Source organism: Dicentrarchus labrax, unplaced genomic scaffold, assembly GCF_905237075.1.
Source record: "Dicentrarchus labrax unplaced genomic scaffold, dlabrax2021, whole genome shotgun sequence".
NCBI classification, from domain to species: Eukaryota; Metazoa; Chordata; class Actinopteri; family Moronidae; genus Dicentrarchus; species Dicentrarchus labrax.
The window spans coordinates 20,213,973-20,230,766 of NW_026136704.1; the positions used below are offsets into that span (position 1 = coordinate 20,213,973).

At 39.1% G+C, this 16,794-nt stretch overlaps 2 protein-coding genes across 4 annotated transcripts in view; one reads left to right on the forward strand and one right to left on the reverse strand.

Moving 5' to 3' along the window:
• The window catches only part of LOC127361945 (cell adhesion molecule DSCAML1), a 96,387-nt gene extending 85,328 nt beyond the window's left edge, over positions 1–11,059 (forward strand). For both annotated transcript variants that reach the window (XM_051397137.1, XM_051397136.1), the window contains exons 24-35: positions 79–242; positions 417–515; positions 2,311–2,499; positions 3,187–3,315; positions 3,508–3,666; positions 3,823–3,978; positions 4,143–4,173; positions 4,324–4,442; positions 4,581–4,733; positions 4,984–5,178; positions 5,341–5,649; positions 5,935–11,059. In XM_051397137.1, coding sequence (XP_051253097.1) covers positions 79–242; positions 417–515; positions 2,311–2,499; positions 3,187–3,315; positions 3,508–3,666; positions 3,823–3,978; positions 4,143–4,173; positions 4,324–4,442; positions 4,581–4,733; positions 4,984–5,178; positions 5,341–5,649; positions 5,935–6,524 — 2,293 coding nt within the window. In that variant the 3' untranslated portion in view covers positions 6,525–11,059. The remainder of the gene's footprint in view (positions 1–78; positions 243–416; positions 516–2,310; positions 2,500–3,186; positions 3,316–3,507; positions 3,667–3,822; positions 3,979–4,142; positions 4,174–4,323; positions 4,443–4,580; positions 4,734–4,983; positions 5,179–5,340; positions 5,650–5,934) is intronic.
• A 962-nt stretch (positions 11,060–12,021) lies between these two features.
• Positions 12,022–15,178, reverse strand: LOC127361947 (uncharacterized). Of its 2 annotated transcripts, none has more exons than XM_051397139.1 (4): positions 14,918–15,178; positions 14,195–14,308; positions 12,817–12,859; positions 12,022–12,635 (listed from the first exon to the last, which is right to left on the reverse strand). In XM_051397139.1, exons 1-4 carry the CDS (start codon positions 14,969–14,971, stop codon positions 12,436–12,438), a joined length of 411 nt encoding a protein of 136 aa, XP_051253099.1. In that variant the 5' UTR covers positions 14,972–15,178; the 3' UTR covers positions 12,022–12,435. The 2 variants fall into 2 exon arrangements, with proteins under 2 accessions (XP_051253099.1, XP_051253100.1); XM_051397140.1 differs by having other exon boundaries at positions 12,022–12,572; positions 14,918–15,177.
• Between the last annotated feature and the right edge of the window lie 1,616 nt (positions 15,179–16,794).

Here is a 16,794-nt window from a genome sequence, read left to right on the forward strand (position 1 = left end):
AGCCTAGTAACTCTAAATAGCCTTTTTAGCAAAATCTAGTAAGAATCTTATGATGATGATCCTTTTTTCACTCATTAGTGAGGATACAGCCATCCCAGTGTCTCTAGATGGACAGCGTCTCATTCTGGCCAATGGGACACTGGTGCTGCGCTCTGTCAAAGCTGAAGATTCTGGTTACTACACCTGCACGGCCACCAACACGCTGGGCTTTGACACTATCATAGTCAACCTTTTGGTACAAGGTAGGCAAATGGCAATAATGGCAGCAGGGTTGACTCAACTATGACTGTACCTCGCTTATATAGATCTGAAAATTAAGAATGCAGTATACTTTTTACATTACCTCCTCAAAAATAATCTATAATATTTGAGTACAGGCATTATCGAGCGAATAACTCTTTGCGCATCTTTCTCAGTTCCACCAGATCAGCCTCGTCTAACCGTCTCCACCACCTCCACCTCCTCCATCACTCTGGCTTGGATACCAGGAGACAACGGAGGCAGCTCTATCAGAGGTACGTGGCCCTGCACAATGCTGTCTCTCTGTCTGTCTTCCTGTACTTTTTGCTTCTCTGTAGCTGTATGTGTGTAAAGGTGACACTATACAGAATTTCGCTTGAGGTTATCAAGTTAGGATTATGTATAAAATGTAAATAAATAAACATTTCCATTTGACCTCTGATCTTAGTTTACCCTGTTTCTCTTTTCTTTCTCTTTTACCTTGGACATTGTTAGTGGATCTATTAGTTTATTGATTTGCCTCTGGTTTTAGGTTTCCCTGTTAACTATGTGTCTGTCTGATTATCTGATCGTTGTTGATTTCTATGTGAAGGTGGGCATGGTGTGTGTGCCTGAATGGGCATGCATGCAAATGTGGATTCAATGCCTTTGTTCATGCTGTTTGTCAGTATGAGGGTGTTGCAGGGTCATCTGCCTGACTCCCCTTATACCTATATGAGACTATCAAGCACCAGGCATGTGATGATTTTGGTGTAGTGGCTTACATGACTGCATCCACAAAGACTTATTGTCCCACATGTCATTGCTAAAAAAATGGCTGTAAAAACTGTGACAAAAATTGAATGAAACACGTCTTTGAACTATTAGACTAAGTATATTTTAAAACCACCAAAGCTCTAATAATATAATACTTTTGTGTTATTCCAGTGGGTCAGAATACTGACAGGAAGACCCAGAGAAAAACACTAATTTGCATGCATTATGAGCACGGAAGTAGGACGTAATATAAACTTTGGGGCAAGGATATGTACTCAGTGTGCAGATTTGTGTTCAAATAATGATGGGCCACCAGTCAGTATTTGCATACATCATCCAGCATCTTATACATCTGTGATGCCTATCTGTATATCTTGTATGTATAGCACAATGCCTGTCTGTCTTTGCCATCCACACTGTGTTAGCAGTATGAAATTCTAAAGTTCCCTGTCAAGTACCTTTTTTTTGCATTATTACTGCAGCAGCATCCACAGGCTATGCCTTTTCAGATAAAATATGTTAGCATGTTTTCATAGAAAAGTCTCAGCTGGTTTTCTAAAAATAAAATAAAAAATAAACAGATAATCAAATGAACAAATCCTGTAGGCTGGTAATCCTGCAGTCAGAACTGATGTTATGTTCTAATCTGTTCCCCAATAGCCTGTTATTGTGCTGTGCTGTTCTGTACTGTTCTCTCTGCTATCTTCTGTTATGTTCTGCTGTATTTTATAAACAAAGTGACTATAAAACTTTAAAACAAACACAGGAAGATCTGCACATTTTAACCCCTCTAATGTTTTGGACTCTATCACACCATCTGTTAGAGAAAGAAGGTAGAAAAAAAAGGATGGTACAAAGAGTACAAAGAAACACAGAGAGGGAGACATTTATATATACATAATTATATACAGACAGAAGGAAAAACAGACAGAGATGGAGGATTAGATGTAAAGTGTCTCAGAGCAGGAGGGAGTTGGCTCTCCAAGGCAGCTGATTATAAAAACAGTCACCACATTGCATACCCTCATTTACATAGATGCTTAGTCAGCGCCATCCCAGTCTTGGGGTTTGTAGGTAACTAATGGTGGCGTAGACAGGGAGCAGCTACACCGTCCTCCAATTGGTGGCCTATCTGAGCAAGAGAAGTACGGTCTGACACTGCCATCTAGTGGATAGCAGAGGTACCAATGTCTAAAGTTTAGTAGCATAAGTACAAAATGAGTTCTTTATCTCAGCTGTAAAAAAGAGAGAAGTATGTAGTAGAGCAAGAAAATAATCATTATTGTGTGTATATTTGATTTTGTGTGAATGCAGGTTTTGTGCTGCAGTACTCTGTAGACAACACAGAGGAATGGAAAGATGTTTTCATCAGTTCTAGTGAGCGCTCTTTCAAATTGGACAACTTGCGCTGTGGCACCTGGTATAAAGTTAAGCTGGCTGCAAAGAACAGCGTTGGAGCTGGACGCATCAGTGAGATCATCGAGGCAAAGACCCACGGGCGAGGTGAGAGGATTGGAATAGAGGATGAAGGAAGTTAGTGTGGGTAGATAAAGGTGAAAGTATATATAAAATACAGATTTTCACAAGGAGAAGAGGACATCACAAATTGACCATATGTAAGATGACTGCTGTAGTCAACAATGAAGTAGAATTCATCCAATTATATTAAGGACCTATAACTTGCGAATAAATCCTTCATCCTTGACCCTTCATAGAGAATAGAAGAACAGACTTTTTTTGAAAATGATACCTTCACCTAAATTATCACCTCTTTGTGTGTCATGCTTTATACTCACAATACTGTACAGTGTATTACTCTAGGACTTCATTTTCAAAAAAATGTATAGTAGTCATTGAACACATTTACCTTTCTACCTTTACATTCTTAACATTTGAATGACAAAATTATATTATAATGTAATTTCTAGAATTATAATGATAAAAATGTTTTATGTCACAGATGACAGTTATCAAAAATGTAAATTATTTCTATATTGATGATTATATTGAAATTATATTTAATATATAAACAAGATATTTCTGGAACACCTACTCTGAATTTGTTTCTTGCAGTAATACATGTGCACACGGTTCAGTTACCAGGACCCATTATATTGTACAGGGCATATCATTTTCTAGTAACTGGAACAGACACAAGACAAATACATGATGATTTTGCTTCTTTCACAGAACCTCAGTTCAACAAGGATCAGCCCGTCTTCACCCACATTAACTCCAGCCACGCCCGCCTCAACCTGCAAGGTTGGGCCAGTGGAGGCTGTCCAATCAGTGCCGTCACGCTAGAGTTTAGACCAAAAGGTGAATCACTGCTTTTCTTTTGCAATTGTTGGTAATTTTTGGAGATAACTTGCAACAAATTACTTATTTTAATCAAATATATTAAACAAAGAATTTATTGTTAGTACTGAAATAAAAGTCAATGTTTTTATGGAAACTAATATGGAAGGAAAAGAGATTAGACCCAAACATTGGTACGTGTACTTGTTGTAGGTACATGGGCGTGGCAGAATGTACGGACCAATGCCACCACAGATGTGTTCCTGGCAGAGCTGCGTGAGGCTACCTGGTACGAGCTGAAGATGAAAGCCTGTAACAGTGCTGGTTGTGGAAACCAGAGCTCCCAATTTGCAACTTTGGACTACGATGGCAGTGAGTAGAAGACTCTTTGCTTGACATTCAGTTTAGATGAATGGTATTGTCTGCTACTTTAAATAAGAAATTTATGACACTGGGTACCTTAGAATATTATTTAATATTGTCGTAAAAAGGCAGTAACAAGTCTCTGCTCTTCCTGGGTGTGTGCAGGCACAATTCCACCAATCAAATCCCCCCTGGAAAAGAACGATGATGTCAAAAAGCTGTTTTCTATTGGCTGTCCTGTGATCTTGGTCACTCTGGGTGTTGCACTGCTCTTCATCATTCGCAAGAAACGCAAGGAAAAGAGGCTGAAGAGACTAAGAGGTGAGAGAAGAAGTAAAAGAAGAGTAGACTGGAAGGAATGAATTGGCAAGCAGAACAAAGCAGATATCAGAGAGAATCTTGAAGTCTCTGGAGTCTGTACTTATTTTAAAAGATTGATTTGTGTGTCAGGAAAAAATGATTGTTATGTTCTCTGCTCTCTCTAGATGCCAAAAGCCTGGCAGAGATGCTCATAAGGTAAGACAGGTCTTTCCTTCTCCTTCTCACAAAATCAGTCTGAAATATTCTTTAGTGCATTTTAAATTTCATTGCACAAATCCACATTTCACTTTTTTTTTTTTTTAACTGTGAATGTTTGTGTGTGCTTGTCTTGTATCTCTGGATTAGTAAAAACAACCGCAGCTTTGACACCCCAGTGAAGGGGCCTCCTCAGGGCCCACGGTTACACATTGACATCCCCAGAGTGCAGCTGCTAATTGAGGACAAAGAAGGCATCAAGCAAATTGGTGAGAGGAAGACAGAGAGACAGACAGGCAGATAGTGTGTGTTCACATGTCTGTGCATGAGCGCTGAATCAAATTATCTTTATGTCAAATGTATCATGAAATGCTGCTTTTTGGAAATATTCATTCTGTCTCTTACAGGTGAGGACAAAGCCACTATCCCTGTGACAGACACAGAGTTCAACCAAACTGGGAACCCTCAGAGCTTCTGCACAGGTGTGTCTGTCCATCACCCAGCCCTCATCCAGAACACTGGCCCTTTGATTGACATGTCAGACATCAGACCAGGAACCAGTAAGTCCTCTCTCTCCGTCCATTTTATCAGTAATAGCTTATACTCACTGAAGCAGTACTGAAGCAGCATGTAGCGCAAATTCCTTTCTGATTATAAGGTACAGTACATACATGGTGTAAGCATAAACTGTGTACATTTCCCACAATTTCTTGCTTTTATTTTGAGTGTGAGCATTCACCTGCTTCAAGTCTTTAAAAAGCCTTTGTACATATGCACATCTTTTTTACTTCTTTATCCACTTACCACCAGACCCAGTGTCGAGGAAGAGTGTTAAATCGGCCCATAGCATCAGGAACCGTTACTCCAGTCAGTGGACTCTGACCAAGTGCCAGGCCTCCACGCCAGCCCGCACTCTCACCTCAGACTGGCGCACAGTTGGCTCCCAGCATGGCATCACTGTCACAGAGAGTGACAGCTACAGTGCCAGCCTCTCACAGGACACAGGTTGGCACATTGGTGAAATGACACTTACAGCCATTAACATGCACATATAAGTAAGGCTATTTTTCTAAATGCAGAGGAGAATGTTTTTTTGCAGTTGGCCTCCAAAAGCATTTGTAAAACTGGGGAAAATGTACTTACCTTTATTTCCTTTCTCTTCCATAGATAAGGGTCGCAACAGCATGGTGTCGACAGAGAGCGCCTCCTCCACCTACGAGGAGTTGGCGAGAGCATATGAGCATGCCAAGCTAGAAGAACACCTGCAGCATGCCAAATTTGAAATTACTGAGTGCTTTATCTCTGACAGTTCATCTGACCAGATGACCACAGGTACCAATGACAATGCAGACAGCATGACGTCCATGAGCACACCGTCAGAGCCTGGTATCTGCCGTTTCACTGCCTCGCCACCCAAACCCCAGGACTATGATCGTGGCAAGAATGTAGCTGTGCCCATTCCACACCGCGCCAAGAGTGAGTGGTTGCTGCAAAGCATGAAAGCATGTTCACTTGGCATTTAAATTTTAAAATTGCTTTTTATCTAGATATGTAACACAAAAACAATATATACAACTAAGTTTACAGGGAAAGTAATGTTCCTATGTACATAGTGTGCGAAAATACCGGTAATTTTAAAAGAGGTTCAGTGCAGATAAATACACAGTGCTAATATTCATACTGTTGCACACTGAATATTATCCATAGGCTTTGGCTTTTGCAGGCTTTGGCAGGCTCTTAAAATGTTCGATTCCCTTCCAGGTGACTACTGTAACCTACCCCTCTACATGAAGTCAGATCCCTTCTTCCGAAAGCAGTCGGAGCATCATGACCCATGTCCAGTGGTTCCACCACGTGAAGCTTCTATCCGTGGCCTGGCCCAGCGTGCATACCACACCCAGGGCCGTCATGTGACTATGGACTCTGCAAAGCAGCAGGCCCTAAGCATGGGCCACTCTGGCCTGTCCAACCTCACTTCCTCTGGGGCTTCCTCTGGAGGAGCAGGATGCGGTGGTGGAGGTAGTGGGAGTGGAGGGGTCTCTGCTAGCTCTAGCAGCTCCACACTCCCCCAGAGGACTCTCACCATGCCCGGCTCCTCTGCTTCAGTGGCCCAGAGTGCAGCGGCAGCTGCTGCTGCTACCGCTGCAGCTGCTGGGGCATCATCATCCTCCAGTGGAGGTGGGGTAGCTGGGGCCACAGGAGGGACTCCTGGAGGTGCCTCCTCATCCTCCTCCAAGATGGGAGGATCCAGAGACTCTCTCCTGGAGAGCAGCTCCTCGGGCTTAGGCAGACTACAGAAGCAGAGGGATGGAGGGGCAGGGGCCTACTCCAAGTCGTACACACTGGTGTAGCCTGCCATCACTGCGGCCTGTCACTGTAACTCTTAATAGAATGCTGGTCAAGCCAGCGCTTGCCTGGAGCCTCTATGGAAAAGTGGGATGAGGAGAATAACACATGCACAGCTGACCCGTCAGTGCCTGCGCTGTGCCAGGCTGCAGGGGGCTGGTTGGGTTCCCATTGACACTACTGTATGAAGGGGGTCAGAGTTGGGTCTCCATAGCACAGGGGTTTGCCTTTCTTTCTGCCTGATTGCTTTCTATTATTATGTCATCTTTCTCTATCCCCCTTTTTCATCACCCTGGGAATCACTTGCCAAAACATAAATGATTTATCTGTTCATATTTTCATTTTCTGGTAAGGACACAGCACTTATGCACAAAATGCTTTCCACGTGCACTGTCTTGTTTTCTGGATCAAGACAGTCGTAGAACGAACCAGGTTGCTTGAGTTTTTGAGGTTTTTAGGTTTTCAAATATGTTACTTTTCTGTTCTCTGATGGAAGAAGAGCTCATATCACAGCATTGTGCCATGGCAGGATGCTTTTACTGTATGCATAAACCACCAGTCTTGGTGTTACACTGGCTCTGAGAGGTTACTCCATCATGGATTCATACTTTAGAGGCAATGGAAAGACTGTCGTCTCAAAACGAGAATTTTCTTATACATGCAATGGATGACACAGCATAGTTGTCTTAATTGATGCTTTTATGAACAGACTCAAAGCAGAGCAGATAAAAAATGTCAAGCATCATTAAGTGAAAGATGAATCCAAACCTTTTTTTCCATCAGTTTTCTGTTTATTTTCTGATGATGGAAATATAATCTCATGTGCACTAAGAACAAATTAGAATGGATCCAAGTAACAGAAACCTTCACAAGCCTGCGTGTGTGTGCGAATGGGTGTATATGTGTAAATATATATATGTATACATGTGGCAGGCACACACCAACAGTGGACCTTTTTAAAATCAATCAGTATGCTGACCTCTCGGGCAGACGTCTGTGTCAAAACCGACCCCCCCACCCACCCACCCACTGTTCATTTTGTACCTGTGAAAGGGGATTCGGGGACAGTAACAATGATGATGCTGATGATTTAACGCTATGATCCTAATTTGGTCCAGCATTTTGAACTTTGTTTTGTTAAGTGTGATTGACAGCATTGCTTAGGAAATGAGAAATACTGAAGAGGAAGTGGGTTCAAAAGAGAGTAATTACAGATAAGAAAGAGGTTCCTTTCTTTATCTCTTTTCCTGCTTCAGAACAGAGAAGGAAAAGACCCTTTTATGAGTCATCATGATGCCACAAAGCTATTATTCTTTGTTTAACTAATTTTACCTGTATCCACTTTTTCCCTTTCTATCCTTCCCCACCTTTACTCCTACCCACCCAGTCCCCCATCATATCCATACAGTGTCACTGTGACCTACTGCTAGCATACTGGCTAGTTAAAAAGACAGACAGGCTGAGAAAAAGAGGTCTAATATGCACAGACAGACAGAAATGCTATTTGACGTTCAATGACAACTTGAATGGAGAGACAAGTTGCAAACATACAGCAAATCTATTGAGATGTATACAAGAAAAAATCATATTTGTATGAAATTTATGAACGGACAATGACTTTGAGATTATAGACAGAGAGATCAAGTGCTGATAGCATTCACAGTTGCGTTAGGGAAACGGGGAGGGGGTTACATAGCAGAGAGATACAATTTTTCTTAAGAAATAAGTGGTCTTCAAAACTAAAAGACGTGTTTTCAAGTCCCTCAGCCTCACTGAAATTTATTTGAGCTTTATGCATGGTACTGTATCTGTTAACTTAAAGTTTATTTTTTTCCCCCCCATTTCTTCTCCCAAAGCTTAATCCCATAACAAAGATCGTTCCAAAAAAAGAGTTGCTCTAAATGTTTTGCAATGGTAAAACGTAACATCAGGGCTCTCGCAATAGAAAAAAGAAAAAGATATGATATATGTTTGTTTTCAAAAGTATGTACATATATATTTCTATTCAAATATATAGCAAATATATGAATATTGAAAAAAAGCAGAGAAATATAAAAGCCGTTCTAATTGAAAATATATATAAAAGATCACAAGACAATCGCTCAGAGTGAAAACCTGCAAGAAGGAAGGAAGAAAAAAGAAGAGGGAAGCTTAAACGGGTAGCACAACCATGGACGGGAGATCTTGGAGAGAAAGGAAGTGGTATGAGAGAAAGAAAATGGTGACAAACTGAGGTCTGAAGAATGATACAATGACCCCCTTGTGATTTTGTAAATGTTCCAGCTGCAAACACCTGTGTAGCAGGTAGCAGGTAGCAGCTGAAAGGACAAGCACAGTAAAGTCAAATTATAGTGTGAGATGTGTCGCTGGTTAACTGTGGTCTATGGCTCAGTGCAGAAAGTGTGGTGTTGAAAAAGAAAACAGTAAAACAAGGGCAGCCTATACAGTAAGTGAGCCTATTGTAATATGTTGTATTGTACCTTCCAAAGGTGTGTTCACAAACTCAATGCCATTACCTGACTATAATTAATGAAGACGAACAGACCAACAAGTATTTCTGTTTCTTATCTGTGTCATAGCGAGTCCTCCCCAAACTCTGGGACTTCAGGCCAATAAACATACCACACAGTAAAAGTTATAACTGCTCATAAATTTATTCATGCTCCCTTTTATTTTAAAACTTAGACAGGATAAACATTAATTTTGCTCTACATTGTTAATGTTAAAATGGCCTTTATGTTTTAAGTTGTGCAAATACTTGTTTTCTGAAAAAACAAGAGTTTGGGAATGGGGCAGGCCTGTTTTAGCAACCAAAAACAGAGGCTTCCTTACTCCAGTTGTATGGATATTGGATGGAGTGATGAAATAAACTCCTTTCCAACCTGCTTTCCCCAGTTCTTCAATGAAGTTGCCTCTACTGTAAAACACTGATCTACTGTCAGTTTGCTCCAAGTAAACCTTTAAGGAACAATCCACCTCTACTGTGAATATGAAGTACATGTAATATTTAAAACAATAGTTCAACATTTTGGGAACTATGAGAGTTAGATATGAAGATTGATGCCACTCTTATATCTGTCCCGTAAAAAAATTTACATTCTGCACAAAAAACTAAATGTAAAAAAAGTTGTGGTTTTACAGACGTTTTGTGCCAGACTATTTCCCGGCCAGGAGTAAACTCCTAAAGTCTTGTCCTTATAGTAAGGTTGCTAGGCAACCATTGTCATATTGAGACTTGTCATATTTACACTTCCTTTTTTTGTACGGATTAAACTAACGAGATATAATGTGTTAATTACTGAGCTTTTTGTGAGGCTGGTAGGTGGATTTTGTTGCCTTCAACAGTGCTCCTTTTCATCTCTTTGCAATATAGCAAATACTTGGATTTCACAAAATGGCGAACTATTCCTATAATGTATTCCAGGAATTATGTTTTTTTTTTTTTAATTCAAGTATGATATTTGTTGTATTCAATTGAAAACAGTATTCAAATTGTGAAGTACAGAATACTCCAGTAGTACTTTTGTGAGTTATTCAGGCCTTCAATCAAAAAACTTTTTTAATATTTCCAGATGTTGATCCTTTTTTGGTCTAATGTAAAAACAAATATCCATCTGAAATGATAACCTGTTAATATATTATAAACCAAAAAGGACTAGTTGTTTTTAAGGTACTTTACTGTACGGTTATTTTTTTTTCCTTCTCATTGGACGTGATTGGCTTTCTTGGCAGCAGCTTATGAGTGATTTAGGGTGGATTTTTCCTTAAAGTACAACATACTTTTCAAACTGACTCAGTCTGTGTTTATAAAGCCAACTTCACTTGTGCTACTTACCCAACCTTTTCCACATCAACTCAACCAATCAGATCTTCCCCTCTCACTTTACCCCTTGCCCACCTGTACAACATAATTTCTACTCCACAATAGAAGACTTGTGTACATAGGAAAGTGTTTTGTATAAATGAGTACTATTTTCGACATCTTCACTAGAAACCAGGGCACAATGTAAACTTTGAACAGAAGTTATTGTAATGAAACAGAAGAGGACTTAATGAAAAACTATAGAATTATACAGACACTGCTTTATCTTCATTTATCGACCAGTTGAAACATGTCAAGAGTGGACCATGCATAGTTAACAATATTAATTTTCTTCTTTTACAGGACATTTGGTTGCATTGTCTCCTTTTTTATTTTTTGTTTTTCTTTCTTTTTTTTACTTTGTCACAGGTTGCTTGATTTAGAGTTTGCCTTTCTTTTTATTATTCCACTTTTTGGGGGGAGGACAGCAGCATTGCATGTTCTGAAAATTTTTGCTGGTTATAAAAGAAAAAGGGAAATGGTGAATTGAACAATTTAAAAGGGGGTTAATTAAAACATTTTAAAAATGCAGAGGTTGTTCCTTAAACTTTTATGGGGAAACGTTGCTTCAATTTGCAATTGCTTGTGTTTAACTCTACATTTTCTTTTCTATGAAAACAAACAAAATCAGAAAAAGAGTACTCAACACCTTGTGCAATAAAGCTATCTTTTTATGAACTGTGATGATATTATTCATTCTTTCACAATCATGTAGCATTTGAGATAAAGGGCTTTCTGTATCACTCTGTTTTTACTGTAATGAGAACGTGTTTCACTTGTTAGTGAAAGAGTTTGGATCATTTGTCACTTTGGCACCCAACTGCTTTTTAAGATCCACACATTTCACTGTGAACAGATGTCATAGCCTGGCATAAAGTAGTCAAATGAAAAAATGTAACAGCGATGTCTGTGAATTTCAGAATAATAAGGTTTTGGAGTGAGGACCCACTCCTTGACGTCTATGGACTTTAATCACATGTAAAATCATCGAATCTAGCACACAAAAAAACCTCAGCTAAACCAGTTCACTGTGAATTCAGCCCTTCAAACACCTGTTTAATAGTAATACAACTATCAAACAATGCAATGCAACATTTTTAAATAACTACTTGTTAGCTTAAATCAACATTTACGTTAACTTCATATATACTGTATAGGTCATCTATAATTTGTCTTCCAGTTTGCAGCCACATACCCTAAGCTTTAAATTAAATAAGACATTATGAATTACTGATATGAATGAGCACACACAAAACATACAAACATGAATGTGTAAAATAATTAAATTAATAATAATTAATATAATTAAATACATTATTATTAACTCTGCTTATTATTATGATTATTTTCTTCATTTTGCTTGAAAGGTTTATTGCAGGTTGTTTTCATTTCATTCCAGCAGTTTCTACTTCAACACAATTTCTTGATTGACAAACACTGTTCTGAATGAGTGGACAGACAGTTCTTATTGTTTTGATTATTTCATGGTTATGTTCATTATTTTGTCTGTCTTGTAACTTCATGGGGGGGTTTGAGTCATTAGGGATGAACCACCTGAAAATGTAGTTCTTCCGTAGTATGATTCAGAACCTGATCAAAACACTAGAGGGCATCATGCTACAATGAAACGCGACACAGAACAGGAGACAGAGGAGTTTATTGAGATATTTTGGTAAAATTGTAAGATCCACAATGTTGACAAATTATTTTATAATTTTTTCCCCATATCTATGTACTTTATATACAGCATATTCACAGTCACTCACACATACTCACATTCAGATGTACAGCGCATTCAGATATATTATTCACATAACATTTTAAATAGGTAATGACAAGTAGCTATTTGAGGTGTTCTCTATTACTGTATGCTATTATCTATACAGTGTCACTAATCCAGAGCTCTACTTAGTGTTTATCATACAGTTTGAATGTATATACATTTGCAAATGAGTGTACATATGCATTTGTGTATGTCATCGCAAAGTTCATCCATCCTTTGGTGAATACACATACGTGCTTCCTGTTGCCTCTCACCCTCCCTGTTTGTCCATCTACTTGCCGTTCTTGTGTTTCTTCTGTTGGAACTTCCTGAAATGGGTCTGGATGGTGGCGGCGGCCTTCTCAACTTCAACAGGGCTGAGTGGGGGAACAGCAGGCACGGTGCACGTCCCATTGCTGGCATTGGAGTCTGAGCACGACAGGACACATGGTATAGCCAGAGAGGCAGAGGCAATAGCCATGGAGACATAGTCTGTAGTAATGATTGAGTTCAAACACATGGTGTACATATTAGCTTTGATTCAAGCGGGCTATTTTTCTGATTAAAGTTTGATTTGGATTTGACATTTGACTTAAATCAAACCCTCATGGTAACTTCAAAATGACAATTATGCTGGCAGAAAAATAGCCTGCATTTAAACACTTTTACTTACTCTTTCTATACACCCCTATGCTGTTCCTCCTGAACCCATCAAACTGTAAAAGAAACATAACACTTGTGTTAGAAGACAAGTCACTGACGCACAGAGAGAGAAAAAAGGGGAGGAAATCAGTTGTACAAATGAGATACGGGTCAGGTATGATAATTATCCATGTTAAAATCTTATCTGGGACTTAGCTCAAACATTATTCACATACCACAAGAGTACAAAATCAGACACATAATCATACAGGCGCTAAATTCTTCAACTCAACTGTACAAAATGTGCAGTCCTTAAGGAATGAATGTGCAATGTACATGTGTGACTGCATCTCTGTGTGTGTGTGTGTCCTTTCCATCTACAGTTAAGGTAATGACCTCAAACACAAATCCCCTTGATTGGAATTACAGCTCAAGCAGAGCAGCGGCAAAGAGGCTATGACTGTACCAGTTTAGCCTGCTTACCCGTCAGTTTGGCTGTGTGCCTGCGTTCAGTCCTGCACACCGGCTCCATGACCTCATCAATGCAGTCTACTCTCTCCTTTTACCAGAGACGTTAAACTGACACAAAATGTCTTTCTTCACCTCCACCTGTGTTGATTTCTCCCTGCTTGCTTCATAGGGTTTTTGTTGTGGGTTGATGTTTTCTTTCGCCTTCTCATCTTAACACCTGGGCCCTCAATTAAGCACCAAAGTTCCTCTTCCTGCCACAGTCCAGCTCTTTGCCTCAGTTTGTCTTTTTATTTGCGAGCTGCATCTTTATAATAGTCTACGATACAGTCTTAAAACAGTTACCTCAAGCAAAGAAAAAGGCACAAAAAGATCTGTAGGACATCAGAGGTGTGCACTTTGGACTGGACTGAGTGTGCTTCTTGATTCAGAAATCCATAGTGCAAGCCTGAGGAATAACCTAACAACCACCAAGTTGTGAACCTCTGTGCAAGGATTTATTGATTCCCTGATATTGATCCAATGAGGGCCAAAAGGTCAGTGTTTACCTGAGTCTGATGCAAAAATCATCTCTATTTTATTATATTACTTGGCGGGTGCTGTTTGAGTACAGAGGCATCAAAACTTGTGTGTGCTGTCGTCCTCTGAGACACTACAAGCAAAGCGCAGCACAGAATTTGTGACCAAGCTAATATGCTCACATGCTGAGTCAAGCTTGACAGCTGAAATGTCCACATACTATGACTCTCCATTAGATAACAGAAGATTAAAAAAGCTAATTTATGAGTAATGTGGGATATGGCTACAGTGGATGACTCAGTCATGTGCAGAATGAAGGTGCGTTGCATTGGCTGTAAGGAATCCATAGCCCTGGTGTGTCAGCATGGTGATGTGTGTGACAGCAACTATACTGAGACACAAATTTACAATTTCCAACTAACCTCTTCTGCTTTGCTGCTCCTCCGACTGTGTGACACTGAGTGAACCTGCCAAGGCAAAGGCTGGGACACCATATAAGGCAAAGGATCTTGTTGCCGTGCAAACCGCACCCCTATCTGAAAATGATAAGGATGTCATGGTAAGGGTGCCAACATGTGGTTAAAAGAGTTAAACACAAGCAACTTCGTCTCTCAACTCTAGGCTCTCTTTCTGTTTATTTAATTTTTCTCTCTGGTTTACTTATCAGATGAACAAAAAAAACCATCAAATGTTAAGTGTTTCACAGTTTGCCCTACAGAGCTTTTTGGGTGACTGGAAATTTTTTTTTAATGCATGATCATTAGCTGTTACATAATAAGCAGTAAGGAATGCTGCTTATTAAAAGTTTGGTCTTACATCACAATCATTAAATTTTGTTGCTGTCGATATAAACCTAGTTATAATCTGACATTGACAACCAGTTTTAACATAACCCTAATCGCATTTTGATGCTGTTTATATAAACCTTATTCATATTTGACACTGAAAACCTGCTGGGTGAAAAAAACACTTTATGGTTGCAGCAAAAACACAGAGCACTTGTCTTGTATTAGAAATATTAGAATATTTTAAGATGTTTAAGTAAATAGAATATTAATACATGTTATATCTAATTTCAAGAAACAATAATCGTCTATTTATTTCTACTCTTATTTCTATTCCATCTATAATTGTAATCATCTTACCGATTCTACGACTCTGACCATCATATACATGGCTGTTAGCATGGTGATCAACATCTTGACCACTATTCCTTTAGTGCCTCTATTAATCCTTAATGTTTTCCTTGGGTTTTCGATTGCTTTCCTCACTCCTGCTGGGAAGGGCTGCTCAGGGGAAGGACAGTTGAACGCACACTGTTGAGTATGTCCACTTGCACAAGTTTCTCAGGTACACACGAGCACAAACTCATCAAACACACAAACAAGCGATCACGCATGCACACACTTTCTCAGACACAGGGGGTAAGACTGCTAAAGAGCTTTGCAGGACAGAAATAGAGAGGCAGTAATCTTTTCCTCTGCACAATACTTATCCTTCAGGTGTGCTTCCACCTCTCCAACAGTTGAGACGGATCAGGTTTTATTAAAAAATTTAGGATTACAAAAGATAGATATTTTTATTGATCATTTTACCTGCATATAATTTTAATAATCAATAAAGCCAGTTGTTACAACTTATACAATAAACATTTTTACTGTAATCGGTGTATACCCAAGATTTATGCGTGTATGTTTAATGGCTGCAAACCAAAACTTTTGGGATAATAAAGTTGAAGTTGAATTGCAGAATATTGTATTTAGCCAGAAGTACTCTCATTCACTTGCAATTTCTCTCTCTAGAAAAACTGTGTAATCCTGAGAGCCATCTGAACTTGCTCTATGGAACCGGCCCAGACACTTATTTATCAGTTAAGATGGCTAGAGTAAAATAATAATGCCACAGAGGTTTCTAGGAAAACAGCTCAAAGGTGAAGCTGGAGGAAGTGAGAGAATAGGCTGTCTATGAATAAAGGGCAGCATCAGTATGCCAGCTAAGTATCTGTAGTAATCAGATAACATATATCTGAGAGATCACACATGACTAAGGGTTTGTGTGCGTCACTGTCTGCAGCCTCGCCTCTGAGTCCCCATGCAGACCAGTGATAATCCTCAGGGCAGGTGTCTGCGAATACATTTCACCCGACTCTGCACTGAGAGACGGACACTGCCCGCTGTTATCTGAGTATCAAGTCTGTCATGTAACAAAGTTTTACATAATCACTAATGTCATGTTTACTCTTGCCTACGTGTTCCTTGATGTGTGCTGCGAGTCTGTGTGCGTGTGACTGATGTTCATTTTGTTCTTATGGTATTAGATATAAGTGCAGGAATGTGTCTTATCGTTGAACAGACTGGTATAAGAGCTCTCGTGACAGAGAGACACAAACACCTGGTGACAGATAACATGTGAAGGATACTCCTTTTCTTTTTACTAAGCATGGTATGAGGAGAAATTAAGGTCCACAAAAAGCTACAGATACAAAGAAGGGGTAGAACAATGCACTAAAACAGTGAACAGAACAGACTGCTAGATACAAAGTTGATGATTTGTATAATTATTAGTTTATCAGAATATAAATGCTTAACATCTTCTCCTGATGAACTCACAAAATCAGCAGTCAATACTTACTATATTAATAAATAGCAATTAATTAAGTATTAATTACTCAGGCTAATTTAGTATTACTCACTTAGTATCAATCTATTTTTAGTTTATGAATAACACGTCAAGTCAAATCATTGTTCAGATTAATTTTGTCATTGAACTATTGTTGGAAAGTAAGCACATTTACTCAAGTACTATAGTATAATCTTGAGTTACTTGTAGTTTAATTGAGTATTTCCATTTTATACTACTTTTTCCTCGGTATTGACAATTTAATACTGTAATAACAATGGAAGTATATTTTCCTAATAATACTTCTGTACTTTTACTTAAGTAGGATTTTAAATGCAGGACTATTACTTGTAATAGAGTACTTTAAATTGTGGTATTGCTACTTTTACTTAAGGGTCTAAAT

Bases quoted from the DNA above. Each gene is read 5' to 3' on its own strand.
- LOC127361947 (XM_051397139.1), bottom strand. From the start codon at position 14,971: ATGTTGATCACCATGCTAACAGCCATGTATATGATGGTCAGAGTCGTA. The intron at 14,309-14,917 runs GTAAGATGATTA...TATCATTTTCAG, and splicing joins TGGTCAGAGTCGTAGAATCG to ATAGGGGTGCGGTTTGCACG. The intron at 12,636-12,816 runs GTAAGTAAAAGT...TCATTACTACAG, and splicing joins CATAGGGGTGTATAGAAAGA to ACTATGTCTCCATGGCTATT.